At 49.7% G+C, this 16,805-nt stretch overlaps 1 protein-coding gene across 7 annotated transcripts in view; it reads left to right on the top strand.

The window, feature by feature from the left end:
* Positions 1–16,805, top strand: part of rasal2 (RAS protein activator like 2) — a 68,637-nt gene that overhangs the window by 5,636 nt on the left and 46,196 nt on the right. For 4 of the 7 annotated variants that reach the window (XM_064338371.1, XM_064338374.1, XM_064338373.1 and 1 more), the window contains exon 1: positions 13,745–14,624. The exons of 1 other annotated variant lie outside the window; for it this stretch is intronic. In XM_064338371.1, coding sequence (XP_064194441.1) covers positions 13,988–14,624 — 637 coding nt within the window. In that variant the 5' untranslated portion in view covers positions 13,745–13,987. Of the gene's footprint in view, positions 1–13,743; positions 14,625–16,805 lie in introns of those variants that run through there. 2 more of the 7 variants (XM_064338375.1, XM_064338376.1) reach the window with 1 other exon arrangement.

Here is a 16,805-nt window from a genome sequence, read left to right as displayed (position 1 = left end):
CTCTAATCCATCCAGTAATTACCACCGTTCCAGGGTGAAATCCATCATTAATACCGTGGAGTGATAACTGCGCTATTTCTGCTCTGAAATTTGGTCCCCGTACTTAATTCCTGTAATCTCCACCGAGATCATCACTGCATTCCTGCACTTCCTGAAATTCCTCTTCTCGGAAAACATTTTTCATGCTTGGGCGCCTTTTGTACTTGGGTATTAGACATCTTTGACATCTCAACTGCGGCTTCAGAGTTACTAGCAACTTCCAGCCTCCCTCTGTGGTTCGTTTTTGGCGTAGGATGAATTTCAAGGTAAAATTGGACGAGCTCATGGTCTTTAAATGACCATCGGTGTCTTGTGTTTGTCATGATCCGGGATGACGAAGTGAGCGCTGTGACTCACAGAGGAGCCTTCATCACTGCCCGCCAGCCAGCGCCGCAGGGAGAGACCTGCTGAGATCAATGCGGTCTGAGTCTCTGATCTCAGCGCAGGTCTGAAGGCTTAAAGGCCTACTCAACCCCAGTGATCATTAAGGGCTTACCGAACACTGAGAAGTGTTTAGCGTCTGGCTTCGGTGTGTCGTTACTGAAAGCCCAGAGATGTACGCAGTCCCTGTCTTCAGTGTGGGGTTATCGAACGTTAGAGGTGTAGCCTATTATAGCGCTGGGAGAACCGGAGATCTGGCGGGTCGTTGAGTTCCTGCTTTAACTGGTTCGATGCTGCGCTACGTAGCGGTTAGCGTGGGAGACGGCCGGTGGCTTTCCGTGGTGCGGAGAGGCCGGAGCGATAGGCTGGGGTCACCCGAGCCGCTCGTTAAAATTTGATTGAGATTCTGCGCAGTTGTCATGGACACGCTCCGGCTGGGGCTGGACGCGCGTCGCTCCCCCCTCCCCGCCCCCCCGCCCGTTTGAAATCATTAGCAGTGGAGGGATTAGCGTTAGGCTGCTTAAAGCAGAGCTTTTTGTGTCCTCTCTGGATTTTGTGAAAACTGTGGGAATATGTGACAGTCTGGATTAACATCCCTGCCTTGGTACAGTCCCGGTGACTGAGCGGCGGGTGGGGGTGGTGAGGAGCGGGGGGCCAATGTGTTGGGCTGCTGGCCTTCACTCGGGGCTGAGGTGGGGGTGGGGGGGTGGGTCATGGTGTTAGCTGCTGGCCCCACTCAGGGCCGAGCTGGGGGTGGGGGGATGGGGGGGTGGTCTTCATGTTTTGTAGCCAATGAAAGGGGATTGGGGCTAAGCTCATTAACAGATGACTGGGCTGAGGGAAACATGAAGTGTTTAAGTGGCTTATCTGGGTGTGCCCCCCTGCGGTGACTGATCGAAGCTGAGGAAGAGGGAGGAAGGGGGTTTTTATGGAGGAGTATCTCTTTAGAACTCACTGTGGCCTCTCTGGAGAACTGTACCTCTTGAGTAGTTTTATTGCACAGAGCAGTAAAACTGTCTGTTTTACAGCTGGGGTTTTCAACCTTTTCAGACCCAGGGACCCCCTACCCAGGCAAACAGGGGCCCCCATCATAACGTAGAAAGGATTATGTTTTAAAAAAGACAGTATTTTGGAATACAGTCATTGAATATCAAGTCTGGACTGGGGCCCCATACAGTACCTTCAAGGACCCCCAGGGGTCCACAAATTCCCTGTTGGAAACCCAGGTTGTGCAGGTATAAATGTGAGGTTTGGCTTATGGTTTGTCTAGATTAAAGCTCTGTTCTACTGGTATTCATATGCCGTGACTAAAGCTTGGTTCTGTATCTGTCATAGTATTAAAGCTGCTGTACATTCACTTGGATGTTGTTCTCTCCCTTTCAGAAATCAAGGCCTCTAATGGCTTATTGAGACATAAACATGCTCTTGCATGCCGGTGTTATAGTGAGCATAGAGGCAGTGCAGGGCCTTCTCTGAAACGGGCTGGCTGAAGCTCAGTGGCCAGTCCCTGAAGCTTCATTTGCACCCTTCCGCTGTGATTCCAGCTTCGGCTGTCTGGTGTCAGGTCTGGCCCTGTTAAAAATGAAACGGGGGAGGGCTGCTCCAGGGCACGTCCTGTGTCTGTCCCGTGTGTGGATGAGGGGATCCTGTGGTTTTACTGACTCAGCACTGTGCCTGTGCCTACACGCCAGCCTGCCAGCACACGCTGCCCATTCAGCATCCTCCTCATACACAGTGTCCCTGTATAAAAGTAGCAGTGGGTGACATCACGGCTTCCGCAGGAGACTGGCGCGCTTGTCTGCGCTCACCCGAACCGAGAGAGGCTGCTGAGACGGGCTTGACTGGTGACCCCTTGACCCTAAGACGCCATTTTGCTACTCCCTCATCCTGACCCCCCTCTTCAGTAAAGGTGGGCACAGGGTGGGGTGTAGAGAGAGGAAATGGTGATCTGAGCTTCTCCCGTGCAGCTCGGCCAGTTATGGGTTAGCATTAGCGATGAGGTGCGCAGGTTTATGTTAGCATCGCCACATCCAGCTAGATGAACTTCAGGGGCAGACATGCACGTTACATTGATGGCGGTTGCATGTGTTCGACTGAGAGAGAGGCCTGGTGTGGGCTGAGCTGCTTGCGGTTTGCCGCTGATGTAAAGAAGCAGTGTGACGTGCGGAAGATGTTTAAGACCAGGCCTGCTGTTGCTTGGGAAAGTGTTAAATGTGCCTTAGATTCCTGTCTCCAAGGGCTGGCTGTTATAAATAGCCTTCCCTAGCTGAAGTGGACAGATTGCTTTTCATCAGCGGTGTTCCAATTAAACTAACCGATGTTGTTTATACTTGAATTATTTACCCATGGCAAAAATGACATTTTGAAAGGCTGCTGTTAACTGTTCGACTGCTGTTTCCTTTCACTATCGAAGCTGGAATGCACATGGGAGCAATACAGCATTTAGCCTAGAAAGCCACTGGTATGAGCTCACTACCCAGTGCATCAATCTGTGTTAGTGGTAACCAACCCTGTTCCTGGAGATCTACCGTCCTGTAGCTTTTCACTACAATCCTTACAAGGCACACCTCATTTAACAGCTAGAGATCTCATCGAGCTGCTGATTAGTTGAATCAGATGTGCCAAATTAGGGTTGAAATGAAACCCTACAGGATGGTAGAGTTCCAGGAACAGGGTTGGTTACCACTGGTCTGTGTTGGCTGAGATTTCTATGCAGTTTGGGTTGATGTGCCCCAAAGCTCTTTCTGAGAATGTATAGTTTCACCAAATAAGCAGTGGATCAGTTTAACATGTGCGACCTCTCCTCCCTCTGTCCCATTTAGCGTTTACTACAGCATAGAGATGTCCTCACTCCGACCCACAAACATTAATGCTCTCTACATATGAGTGACCCCTGTGGGCATTAGCGTTCTCTACAGCTCACTCAGTCCTCAGTCTCTCTCATGCGTCGGGCGCTTTGGTGCTCATTGCTCAATCTCTCCGGAATCACTCCGTCAACAGCCCGCTTAAATATAATGGGAGCCCTGAAATAAGCCATTGTGATTGCAGTATTTTGGGTAGCAGGTCTCTCGGAGAGATGCTATCTCTGGTGCGGATTGTTTTGGAGGGCAGGTGTTTTTGGAGGGCAGTCTTCAGAGGGCGCGTCTGAGCCGCATGCGGGGTCGTCTTTCACAGGACATCAGCATGTTACCGCGGTGACCTTCAGCGGGACGCGTTCCCACTGCTCGGTTTTCATTAAACAGGGCGTATTTGAAAACAAACAGGCCGGGTGGAGCAGACGGGGCCCGTATTTGCTGCGGTCTGCATGTTTCACTTGCTGACTAGAGGAGGATCCTGACTAGGCCTGCATGTGACTTGCAGATCTAATTAGTGTGAATCTGAGAGTGGAGACATTTAGGCCACCCTGGAATTTCTCTCTCTTCCTATCTATCTATCTATCTATCTATCTATCTAAATCTGTACCTCTCTCTTGCTTTCTCTTTCCCACCCTCTCACCCTCCATCCCTTTCTCTTTCTCTCTCCCTCCCTCCCTCTCTCTCGCCTTTCTTCCCTCTCTGTCTCTCTCCCTTCTTTTCTCTCTCTCTCCCTCCCTTTCTCCATCTCTCTCTCTCCCACTGTGTCTATTTCTCGCTTGCTTACTCTTTTTCTTCCTCGCTCCTTTTAGACCTTTTTTTCCCGTTTTGTTTCGTTCCCCTCCTGCGGACCCCTTCTGCGCCTGCCCTCCGTCTGCGTTCCGGTGAGTGAATCACCCGCTGCCCCCAACAGTCATGTGACCCCTGGCCGCTGGCCAAGAAGCACAGACATGTGGTGTGGGCGCTGTGTGCCGTTATTGGCCCGTGAGACACAAAGTTCATTCTGCTCGTCTGCACAGACTCAGTAGCACACCCTCAGGATCCAGAGCCCCCGTCTGTTTTATTTCCGTTTTATTTTTCCCGATTATCTGAGAAATAATATTTATTTTTGTTTGCCGTATTCGCTTTATTCGTTCAGTTGGGGGGGTGAACTTTTATTTTGAAATATCCCTCACCACCCGGTGCACTTACGCATCCCCAATTGGGCATTGGCAGCAGCGGACTGTAATACAGAAAACAGTGACTGTGCACTCCAGCGTATAATCAGAGGGCTGTATCCGTGTGAGAATACACTGGCCTGTGGCTGGTAGATAAGGGCAGGTAGTCGCGCTGGCGGTTGTGCTGGTAACAGGAGGGCGAGACGCTGGGGCTCCAGCACAAGGGCAGGTAGCTTCTCCCTCCACCCTTTCCTCCGGCCCACAGACTAATTGGCTGGAAGACAACAAGTCCACATTCCAGGCGTTACCTGAAAACACAGGAAGCCTCCATCCTGTTTTGGAGCGACTCCCCCGATCTTTTCTAGAATAAATATTTTTTTCCCTCGTCTTGGGGTCGTCAGGCTCTCGTCTCCGGTAGCGGAGGGGGATGACGGGACGGGGGAAGGGCTCGCGTTCCAGCTGCTGGTTCGACGGCCTTGTTTGTTAGCCGCTGGGGAAGCTGCCCTGATGGGTTTGCCCTTCGGCGATTCGGTCGGAGGGACACGGGGCTGTTTCAGCTCCGGATTCCCCCATTGCAGAGGGAGAGAGAGAGACGGGGGGTTGTGGGAGGGAGAGAGAGGGCCGCGTTTGTCGCTGATGCGATTCTCCTGCCTCCGTGCACTCCACCTGATTACGACTCAACCAGGCAAAGCTGTCACCTAGCAACAAATTCTCCTCCTCCAACCATAACACCACCGGGGCTGTTTCAACGAAGCAGAATTACCGTGTTAGCTTGGTCACTGCAAAACCTGGAACCGTCCCCGATCCGGAACACGGACTGAAGTAAAAAAAGAGCTGTTCCGGGTTTTACTCCGCACAGTTATCCAGCTAACTCCGTTATCCTGCTTTGTGGAACACCCCCACCCCTTTGGTTTTCCTTAACGTGTTTCCATCTTGGCTGCTCCCGCAGTCTGAAAATAGAGCTCCTGTTTACCGGTGTTAAGTGGGGAGGTCAGTGGTATGCGAGACACGTGGGGTTCAGCGGCGTTCAGCGGCGTCGCCGCGTCGGTCCTTATTTTCCTCACGCCGTCCGGCTGGGCCGAACCCCCCCCCCCCGCAGACACCAGCTCCTCGGAAAGCCCCGCCCGCGCCGCTCCGTCAGCGACCGGCCGCCTCCGGCCTGGAACGGATGTCGTTACGTCAGGATAATGGCGGACGCGGGCGATGACAGGCGGGAGGTGACAGCGCCGGCGCGGCTGAGCTAGGCTAAGCGCTGGTGACGCACGCCATTCTTCCCGTCGCTCGCGCTCTTTTGCAGAGATTTACTGCCTCTGCGTCGGCCGCCTGTTCCCTCTATTCATTTTCATATGGAAATGTTAAGCGAGGCAGGGAGGCACAGGGGGAGAGACGAGATAAGCCAGTGAGTGACTCCTGACAGGATAACGTCTCCTACGGAGAGGTCTGACATGGCACAATCTATTTTATTTGTGTAGAGATTTTTACAGAAAACTCTCACAAAGGTGCTGTACAGAGTAGCAGAAGAAATAGACGAGACCTGGCCCGAACCCCCAAATAGCAAGCACATGAGGTAAAAACTCCCCAGTGTGGAGAAAACCCTCAAACGGTGGCAAGAAAAAACTCCCAGATGGGAAGATATCTTGAGAGGACCCCGGCTATAGAGGGGGAGCCCATCCTCCACTGGTGGGCCTGGTGTAAAGTAACTGTAGACTGGATGTAACAGAAAAGTGCCCACCCCATAACACCATAACACCAACACCATAACATAGAGAGGTCTTGCTCTAATGAGCAATGTAGTCTTATGTGTAGGCCTGTGTCCCATGTTCTGGAACAAACCTGACTGAATGACTGAAACTCAGTGAGAAGCCTTGCGTTTTTAGCTTCTCCTGTCGGCTAATCCTTGTGTAGCTGAGGTCTGGAGTTGCGGTACTTCACATATGAGCTGTTACTGGCTACTATTAGCGATCGTACCAGCTCTGTCTCAGCAGTTAGGAGATTAGGTGCTAACCCTGTCGCATTGCTAAACCTATTAATTAAATCATTTAAATAATTAAGAAAAATATGTTTTGTGTTTGCTCCCTTGTCTAATATTACATTTTGTCTAAAAATCTGAAACCATTCAGTGTGACAAATGTGTAATAATCAGGAAGTCTTTTTCGCGGCACTGCGCAAAGACTCATGCTATTTGCTAAAGTAAGCAAGTTTTTTTGTTATTTTGCTATACATATAAAATAAAGTTAGTTCCTTAATAAATCTACCTCTTCCATGAATTTGGAAACGTTGCAAGTTGCATTTGTGCTATGATATAAATGGGGAGGTATCGGCATCGATGTCAGCCAATAAGGCCAGTTAAATACTGGTTGTTGACCTCAACCCCAGAATTTCCACGTCTCTGGGAACGCTTTTAGAATGCAAACGCTCTGTGGATCCAGCTAGCCGCCGTTGCTCTACAAGGAGCGTCCCCTCGTCTCCTGCCTCTTTAATCTTAACCCTGCATCCTTTGATTTCGACTCCTTCGATTCTAAACGGAGCGTTCTTGTGTGTGAAAACGGCAACGCGGCGGAAGGCTGCGTCACGGGTTTGGCCAGGTGACAGCGGTTCGGCCTCCGACGGACGGCCGCGGGGTGAGTGGAATGAGGAACCGGGTTTGCAGAAGCACCTGCTCTCAGGTCTGAAGGCCTGGCTCGGTCTGTTTCAGTATGAGTGTGCACCATTCAAATGCTGCAAAGCAGGCTGACGTACGGTTACTGGTGAGGAGCAGAGGAAGCCTTTGATTGGTCGACTGAAGGTTGAGATGGTTGGTGGCTTTGCCTGCACAGTGTGCAGCCATTGCAGCCCAGGGACGGACAGATGTACACAAACGACTGAACCACATAATTTTTCCTGTTTTTTTTTATGAAGTGGAGGACCCAAGTTCAACCAGAGTTTATTGGTTTTAGGTTTGTGTCTGAGCTTGGCTTCCATTTACCGGTAATTGCTTGTCATTTGCTGCCGAACAGCAGATGCGTATCTCTATGAAAGAGACAGATTAGGTAGAAGCGTCTGAGTGCATCCAATTTATCAAGAGTGTAAGTCGCATACACAAGTACGAACACACACACTCTTATGCATGCTTGACACACACACGCACACACACACACACACACACACACACACAGAGCTTATAAGTGATGTCAGTGCTGGTGCTCAGTGTGATGGCTTGGGGGCGGTTATGGTGCAGCGGAGCTGTGCTGTTACAGGCTGTAGTCTGAAGGGGGCGCACTGTTGGCCACACAGGGGACCGGCTTCACTCATCATCAGTGAGATGGAGAAATACATTCAGAGAGGCGGCGCTCACAATAAAGAAAATCTACCGGCCCAGGCGCCATGATGAGATGATGAATCATTCCAGTAAACCCGTGCCAGTGATAAATGGCAACCTCAAGTTTTGGAGTTAAATAAATTCACCCAAACGTAACGGTTGAGCAGGCTTGACCTGTTGAGGCAGAACGAGAATCACTGCCGCCACAGTAGTTCTTCTTTAATTTCTTTGGTAACCGACGATGTTGTGTTCCTCTTAATTATTTTAAAGCAGTGGTAGCATATAGCCCTGGTGTTAAATGGCTATTACAGAAAAAAGGAAATGGCAGGACCAGCACACAACAGACCCCTGTGCGCTGTAGGAACAGAAGTGTGTGCGTAGCCCGATAGCCGTGTTAGCACGTGTCGGCGACGGGGGTCGGGTGTAAGAACAGCTGTGTGTTAGGGATTGTGTTCATGTGTATATAGGGGCTGTGTGTATGTCTGTGTGTGACCGTGTCCGTGTGTGTATAGGGGTGGACAGTGCGTCTGTGTTAGGGTCTGCGCTTGCGTGCGTTTTCTGTGTGTCGCAGAGGGGGAGGTGGGAGGAAGTGGAAAGTTCCTTGCATTGGCCCCGCCCCTCCGTGTTCAGGGCCTGGCTGTCATCGGGGGGGGGGGGAGGAGAGGATTTCCCCTCTGACCTGCAGTCTAAGAATAACCCATTATCTATTTCAGGACTCAGACCAGCGCAGTGGAAAATCACAATGCAGGATGCAGATCATATGTATGCTGAGGGAGGGATGCAGATGCAGTTCAACTGCACGTATAGGCTACTCCCTGCTCACCCAAACCACCCCATTTACTGGCACCCTGCTCCCCAGCTTTTACAAACACCCAGCTTCGTTCCCCTACGTTTGTAAACATCTCACTCCATTCCCCTCCCTTTAAAAACACCAAGCTCCATTCCCCTCCCTTTAAAAACACCCAGTTCCCCTGCTATTACAAACACTCAACTTCATTCCCCTGTTTGTAAACATCATGCTCCCTTCCTCTCCTAGAAACAACAAGTTACATTCCTCTCCTAAAATTGCCGGCTCTATTCATTCTAAAAACACCTTGCTCCATTCCCCTCCTAAAAAACATCCAGCTCCATTCTTGTCCTTTTGAGAACTCCCAGCTTCGAACCTCCTCCTCCTTATAAAACTCCAGCTCAGTCCCCCTCCTTTTGAAAATACCCCATCCCAAACCAGCTACTTTCTGTATGCACCCAGCTGCTCTTCTCTCCTTTTGTAAACACCCGGCTCAATTCGGCTCCTAAAAACACCCGGGTTGAAGTTCAAACTCTCCTTTTGAAGGCGCCCAGTTCCAAACCTGCTCCTTTTATTAATATCCATCTGCTTTATTTTCTGGGTGATTCATTGTATCGCGCTTTTTATAGCGGGGCTATTATTAGGAATGGGCGTGTGGTGGGGGGGACAGTGATGAAGGGAAGCCATTAGAAAGCGCTTTATAAAGAGCCGTTCCCCTATCTGGAGGGGTGAGGGAGCGCTAGCGGCGACAGGCAGACTGGCCGTCTCCCAGCGGTCCTGCGGGTATTTGCGACGGCTCCCGGTGGCCGCTCGGCGGGAAAACAAGGCCCCTCCTGCGACTCGTCGCCGCGTCGCTGTCCTCCATGAGTCAGAGCCGGCGCGGCGCGGCGCTAATGAGCCTCATTCAGTTCCCTTGTCTCCGCACCTGTGAGTCAGTGCCGCCGCTCCGCTAATGAGCTGTCATTAGCGCATTAGCGCTGTTAGCGTCGCGCGTCGAGCAACCGGGAGCCCGGGGCTCGCGCGAATCGTCGCCGCCGCTGCGTCTTCATGCTTTCTGCGTCGAGCTGAACCCCAGGTGGGGAAGCGGGGAGGCGGGCTGTTTTATGCAGCGCTAATGGTGTTGATTCGCGGTGTCGTTCGGATCTGCTGTGACTCCTTGTCTTCCGCTGCCAGGAGTTTTCATTGGCTGTAATGAGTACAAACTCACTAAACTCAATATTCATGCAGACCAGCTGTGTGTCTAAACTCCTCAGTACAGCTAAACTCAATATTCATGCAGACCAGCTGTGTGTCTAAACTCCTCAGTACAGCTAAACTCAATATTCATGCAGACCAGCTGTGTGTCTAAACTCCTCAGTACAGCTAAACCAGCTGTGCAGACCAGCTGTGTGTCTAAACTCCTCAGTACAGCTAAACTCAATATTCATGCAGACCAGCTGTGTGTCTAAACTCCTCAGTACAGCTAAACTCAATATTCATACAGACCAGCTGTGAGTCTAAACTCCTCAGTACAGCTAAACTCAATATTCATACAGACCAGCTGCGTGTCTAAACTCCTCAGTACAGCTAAACTCAATATTCATACAGACCAGCTGCGTGTCTAAACTCCTCAGTACAGCTAAACTCAATATTCATGCAGACCAGCTGTGAGTCTAAACTCCTCAGTACAGCTAAACTCAATATACATACAGACCAGCTGCATGTCTAAACTCCTCAGTACAGCTAAACTCAATATTCATACAGACCAGCTGTGTGTCTAAACTCCTCAGTACAGCTAAACTCAATATTCATGCATACCAGCTGTGAGTCTAAACTCCTCAGTACAGCTAAACTCAATATTAATGCGGACCAGCTGTGAGTCTAAACTCCTCAGTACAGCTAAACTCAATATTCATGCAGACCAGCTGCAAGTCTAAACTCCTCAGTACAGCTAAACTCAATATTCATACAGACCAGCTGCAAGTCTAAACTCCTCAGTACAGCTAAACTCAATATTCATACAGACCAGCTGTGAGTCTAAACTCCTCAGTACAGCTAAACTCAATATTCATACAGACCAGCTGTGTGTCTAAACTCCTCAGTACAGCTAAACTCAATATTCATGCAGACCAGCTGTGAGTCTAAACTCCTCAGTACAGCTAAACTCAATATTCATGCAGACCAGCTGTGAGTCTAAACTCCTCAGTACAGCTAAACTTAATATTCATGCAGATCAGCTGCGAGTCTAAACTCCTCAGTACAGCTAAACTCAATATTCATACAGACCAGCTGTGTGTCTAAACTCCTCAGTACAGCTAAACTCAATATTCATACAGACCAGCTGTGAGTCTAAACTCCTCAGTACAGCTAAACTCAATATTCATACAGACCAGCTGTGTGTCTAAACTCCTCAGTACAGCTAAACTCAATATTTGTGCAGTCCGGCTGCGTGTCTGAACTCTTGCGTACAGCTCGACTTGTATAAATTCCATGAGGAAGTGGCTCTCACGTGTGCAAGATGCAGTTGTGGAACTGCCAGACCCATTACCCCTTAAAGACAGTGTGAACAGGAAGCGCTGTTGGGAATGTGGTGCTCTTGTCCCCTAAAAAACAGTGTAAACAGGAAGCAGTGCTGGTACTGGTGTATTTCCCCTTAAAAACAGGGTAAATCTGAAACAGTGCTGCTTCTGGAACTCATTTCCTTTTAAAAACAGTGTAAATAGGAAGCAGTGTTGATGTTGGGGCTCATTTCCTGGTGCAAATTTGAAATGGCGTCGAGGCTAGACCTGAGACTCCCTCTGGGATGAGCTCGCAAGTGGCTACTGCATCATAAATCTTCACACCATGTCCAGAAATGAAAATGGATATAAAGTAAAAAACACAAACACGGTACCGGTGTTAATCACTGTTATAACAGCTCTCCCCCAGAGGAGTGGCTGAGACGGAAGCCCGGACTGAGCATCCGAGAGCCTGCGTTAAGGTTTCAGATGAACTGCGCTGGCAGACGGCCTTCCTTTTCGTGAGTCATGCGCCATTCCATATTTTCTGGCTCGCACGCCTGAGCTGTTTTCACGTCTTATGTTTATGAAATTTTTTCGGATGTTGGTCCAACACGTTCGTCCCAGAACAGAGGGACGGCAGAAGGTGCAAATCCGCTACATGCGGTCGTCATGGGAACCGCGGCGCAGAGCTCTCTCGACGGGCAGGCCCGTTATCCGTGCGATTTTGGTGGCTGCTTCGAGGGGGGCTTTAGCACTGAGGCTTGAGGGGTTCGGCACAATGCAGGGAAGGCCGGAGCACGGGGCTGACTGCTGCGGGCAGACCTCGCGCTCATGCACAGCAGCAGGCCCCCGGGCGCTTCCTGCGTCATTGCAGAAATGTCCGTGACGCACCCGGCCAAGAATGACAAACTCCTGGCTGTGTGCGAATGGGCCAAAAATGGATAAACGGCCCGATTTCTCCATTTTGGGCTGGATGCATAGGCTGCCCATGTACCCTTCCTCTGTTGGAGGAATCATGCAAAGTTTTATTGAATCACGCAGACTTCGTGTTGATTTTGCACCGAATGGGCCCCCAGTGCTTGCCTGAAGGAGGTCCTCTCTGATTGTGAAGAAGTGGTGTTAGCCGAAATGAGTGTGTTGGGGCCTGCAGGGTTGCAGACGGGTGGCGGAGGAGCCGCTGGCGACGGCCCGTGGTTTGGCTTCCTGCTTCAAGGGTTCTGTGCGCCCGACAAGAATCTCCACCGTTTCCTCTGGGACGGAGGAGGGGCGGGGCTCAGCCCAGAGGGGGGTGGGGGCTCAGTCCAGAGGGGGCAGGGCTCATGTGTGTGCACTCTGTGGGACACGCCCCTCTGGCCCGTGTTCCTCAGTGTCACAGAGGCCGCTCCACGGGAGGTCGCTCAGAACCAAACGCGCCAAAGCCGCTGGAAGCAGGTTTCCCCTGTTAGTGCTGAATATTGAGCAAGTGTAGCTGTCAAGGCTGATTCACTGTGCTCAGACACTGTGTGCGATGATGTGATAATGAATTAGCACTTAACGCGGTGAGAGAGTGGGTGAGGGAATCTCTCCAGACCCTAACCTGCCCTGCCATTGTAATGCCTGTCCTCTCGTGCGTCATTTGGAAGTCAAGCATCGTCGCCGAGTGGCTTATAAACCATAATGAGATCGCCTTTAAACGAGTGTTTTATTGTGTGTAATGTAAGCGAGTGTAGATGTCGGTTTGTTTAGACGGTACTTACTGTGGTGTGGGTTGGCAGTTTGAGCCGAAGAGTGGAACATTTACGGCATACAGGTGCAGCCTCTTTCCATGCTGGAGGGTGTAGCAGAATGGAGGATGGATCTCCACCTGCCAGCATGTTTACACTGCTGCAGAAAATCCAATTTCCATTTCCATACCTTTATACACAGACAGGCGAGGTCAACGTCCCTGCTTCTCAGAAGTTTAACCAAGTTGAGGAATAGTTTCCTTCCTCCTCCTTTAATTTGCTAGCTCGCACGCCGCCTTCTCAGTGCCAGTGATGGAAAGAAATTGAACTATGTTCTATTTTTCCTCTCTTTTCTCCAATGCTAAGGTCAGAGGCAGCTTGTTGCCAGATGAAGTTGAGGGCAGTGGAATGTTTTCCTGTCTGAAGGAACTTTTTCCTGCGTGAATAAACTCCTCAGTCCACTGGCTCTGGGTGGCTTCTTAGCCTTGTTCACACGGATCCAAATATTTGAGTCTGTCAAGTGTTGAATAGATGCAATGGGATACTTAACAAGTCATCTCTATTCTTTGCTGTGATGAGAAGTTCGGTGTGAATGTCTGTGGATGTTTTCTGCTAGGCCCTTTTATTGTCCATTGACTTAAGTATAGAGTAGTCTCTCTCATGGCATCTAACTAATTCATGAGTTAAACATTTTACTGAATGGTAAAGAAAAGCAATTTTTTTGCTGTATGATAAGCAGAGGACCTCAGCTTTCAGAAACGTTATGACTAGGGCCGCTGCTGCAGTGATCTGAGTTTCAAAATCAACTGGAAAATCTGCGCTTTTATCTGCGTAGCACTTGCCCTGGTGAGCAAACGGCCGTTTCGATAGCGGATTCTTTTAGATCTGGCTTGAGCTGTTGAGGTTGGCTGCCCTGTTTAGAACTGAAAGTGGTAGCGCACACAGAAAACCACAACCAGAGGCCTCGCTGCATATCCTCTTTCTGATTGGCTGTCTCTCACCGTCTGGGGTGACGATAATTGACAGCCCACTTCCTTTCAGGAACATGAAGCTCAGCCAGAAAGCAGGAAGTGAAGGCTGAGGCAGGGGGTACACATAGCGAAGGAGAATCTCCGGGCTCGGCTGATGGCTGTCCTTTGGTGCCGGAGGTAGGTTCGCTAAGTCTCGTGGTGTGGACCTCTCTTAGGGTGAGCTCACTGACGGGCAAAGCCCAGGAAGTTGTTGTCTTCCTATGGTCGCCAGAGGAGCTTAGGCTGTTCGCTGCTGAAGGACGTGTCAGACTCATCAGACATGGCCGATTCCGGGGCTCCCCCTGACGGCGACTGTTTGGACTCTTACCGCTGGCAGCGGCGTAGCCGGCCATGGGCGCAACATCGATCGATCTCCACCCCCGATCAAGCGCTGGACAGTTACAAGTGGAGGACCCCCCCCAGGGTAGCCTTGAAGGTGCCTAAGTTGAAGGAGTGGGACTCGACTCACAGCGCCAGGGAATTGAGCCTTCATCGAAGGGGTGACAGCACCAGTGTTCTGATGGACAGGCCATTCCCGCTCCGCACCCTCGTCCCCTTCCACAGGTCTGTCTCAGAGCCTGGGGGCACCCCCATCACCCAGAAGCTGAAACTGAGACAGGTGTGCTCTGACTCTCAGCAGGGAATCGTGGGACAGGTGGGCTTGGACACTGAGCAGGGCATTGTGGGACTGATGGACACGAAGACTGAACCGAACCTTGTGGGACAGGTGGGCTCGTACAGTGAGCAGGACATTGTAGGACACGTGCATTCTGGGTCTCCGCACGGCATTGTGGGGCCGGTGTGTCCAGACTCTGAGCGGAGGCCGTCCATTCAGGACCTATTCTCTTCCATGTCCAAGAGGGTGAACCGTATTCTGAGGCCCAAGGAAGACTCTGGTGCTGAAGCCAGAGCTGACGGTAGGAGACGGGAGGGGGTGGTGTCCAGATGTGGACACTCCTCCTATGTTTAATCATACCGAGTATTTTTATGGACACTGCTTATTTTATCACCCTGAAATACAGTAGTTGATTGACCACGTCTAGGTAAATTCATAAATGATTACCTACGCAGACATACGTTGCTCCTGAAAGCTGTGTTGGGAAAAAAATGTTTCTGTCAGCTTGAATTGCGAAATTTTGATTGCGTTCATTGTACTCCAAAGTATGCTTCATTGACCTCAAAAAAGCTTTTGAGAATGTTGTAATAAGAAAAGAGAGTGCGTGTAAATTCATCATAATCAAAAACACTGTTTTCGGTTTGTGGCTTTTAGTAGAGACGTGCGGAAGTGCTTGTGTGCTTCTGACGGACAGAAGCTGTCTTCTAATCCCACCACACTCCCACCATAGAGTTCATGCAGAGATAGATTGCACTGTGTTGAATTAATAAGAATTATGTTAATAAGTGACTTTGTGGAGGAAAAAAGTTTGGTAAAAGACTTTTAGTTTGGTATTTCTTAAAACTTCCAGTTGGCGAAAAGGGTGGTTGTATGAAATAATTGGATGCATGTAGAAAACAGACCTGAGGAAAAAGTAGGTAATAAAAGGACAGAATTCTCTACATGTGACACAGGACTGTAATTTTGAGTCTAGCTCCTCAGTATCTGGACTATATTCATGGGTTACTAGTGTTAAGTGGAACAGTCTGCAGCTCCTGACCTCACACTGCTTGGATCTTGATGACCTAGTCCTGCTGTCATCTGTAGAACAAGGGTTACGGCAGAATATGAATCTGCTGGAGCCGTACTGTCAGAAGAGCTCCCTGGCTGTAAATGAAGAGTTTTTTTTTTTTTCAAAATTAGCACAGATGTTAGTTTTAAAACGGACACAAATGAACAGTAGAACATCATGACCCTAGACCACAGCCTGAAGTACCTATATTGACCTTGGTTTGTCTGTTAGTAGATAACAATAAAAGAAAAGTGCTCAAAGGAGCACCATACACAATAAGGCTATTTTCTCCCCACTAAATTAACTATATTTTCTCATTAGAAACCGGTACGCGCTAATCGCCAGTGTAATTCAGTTGATGGCTTCGTATGTAGGGAATGTTTTGTGTCTGCTCTGTGCAACCATTTGAATTTTGTAGAAATGCCTCCAGAATATGAAGAGGAACACTAAATAATGCATGTAGGGCAGTAGTAGGCCAATTAGCATGCAGCGCTGCCATGTCCACGGTTTCCCAGCCTCGGACGGTCATTCATAAGCAGCGCAGGAAGCGGCGGCGTTGGTGACGTGCGCAATTTGGAATTTGAGCAATTTGGATCTCCAAGCAACAGAAGCTTCTCACTGAGCTCTCTCTTACACTAGCCTACCTGTTGTACGTTCAGTACTGCTTACCGTCTCTTGTGTGTCTGGATAGAGTAGCCTACGGACTTTTGACCAGCATGTAGGTTGTATTTGTAAAGAGGTCGGTTAATATTAAGGGAAGTGTATCCAGCCATTTCAGCATTTTTACAAAAGAAATAATAAATCACATCCCGTTTTCTCCTGTGTTTTTCCGCACAGACTGTAAACCACACTGATCTTCATTTGAATGTTTCACCTCTCTGTCTCATGTTGAACTCGTGCCCTTCCTTGCACATTCTGCGGGAGGCTTCATCGCGACCCTTTCATATTCAGCGGCAATGACAGCTTTGATCGGTTAATGCCTTCTGCTCCGTCTGAACTGTGAGGGAAAAGCCGAGGACAGAATGTGAATCTTCAGTGGATTACGGCTGTGTGGTGCACCATACGGGGAGCCGCCCCCGAATGCAGCGTCCAGGTGCATTGTGGGAGCATGTTATCTGTTGAGCGAGGTTCGCATAAGAGCAGTGCATTATGGATCGTGTTATCCATAATGGGTAGGATCACATAAGGGCAGTGCATTATGGATCGTGTTATCCATAATGGGTAGGATCACATAAGGGCAGTGCATTATGGATCGTGTTATCCATAATGGGTAGGATCACATAAGGGCAGTGCATTATGGATCGTGTTATCCATAATGGGTAGGATCACATAAGGGCAGTGCATTATGGATCGTGTTATCCATAGAGTGAGGATCGCATGAGAGCAGCACGTTATGGATCATGTTGTCACTGAGTGAGGAATCGCATGAGA

The sequence above is a fragment of the Anguilla rostrata genome, chromosome 6 (genome assembly GCF_018555375.3).
Source record: "Anguilla rostrata isolate EN2019 chromosome 6, ASM1855537v3, whole genome shotgun sequence".
NCBI lineage: Eukaryota > Metazoa > Chordata > Actinopteri > Anguilliformes > Anguillidae > Anguilla > Anguilla rostrata.
Note: the sequence above shows the minus strand (reverse complement) of the source record. Positions and strands in the feature narration are given on the sequence as shown.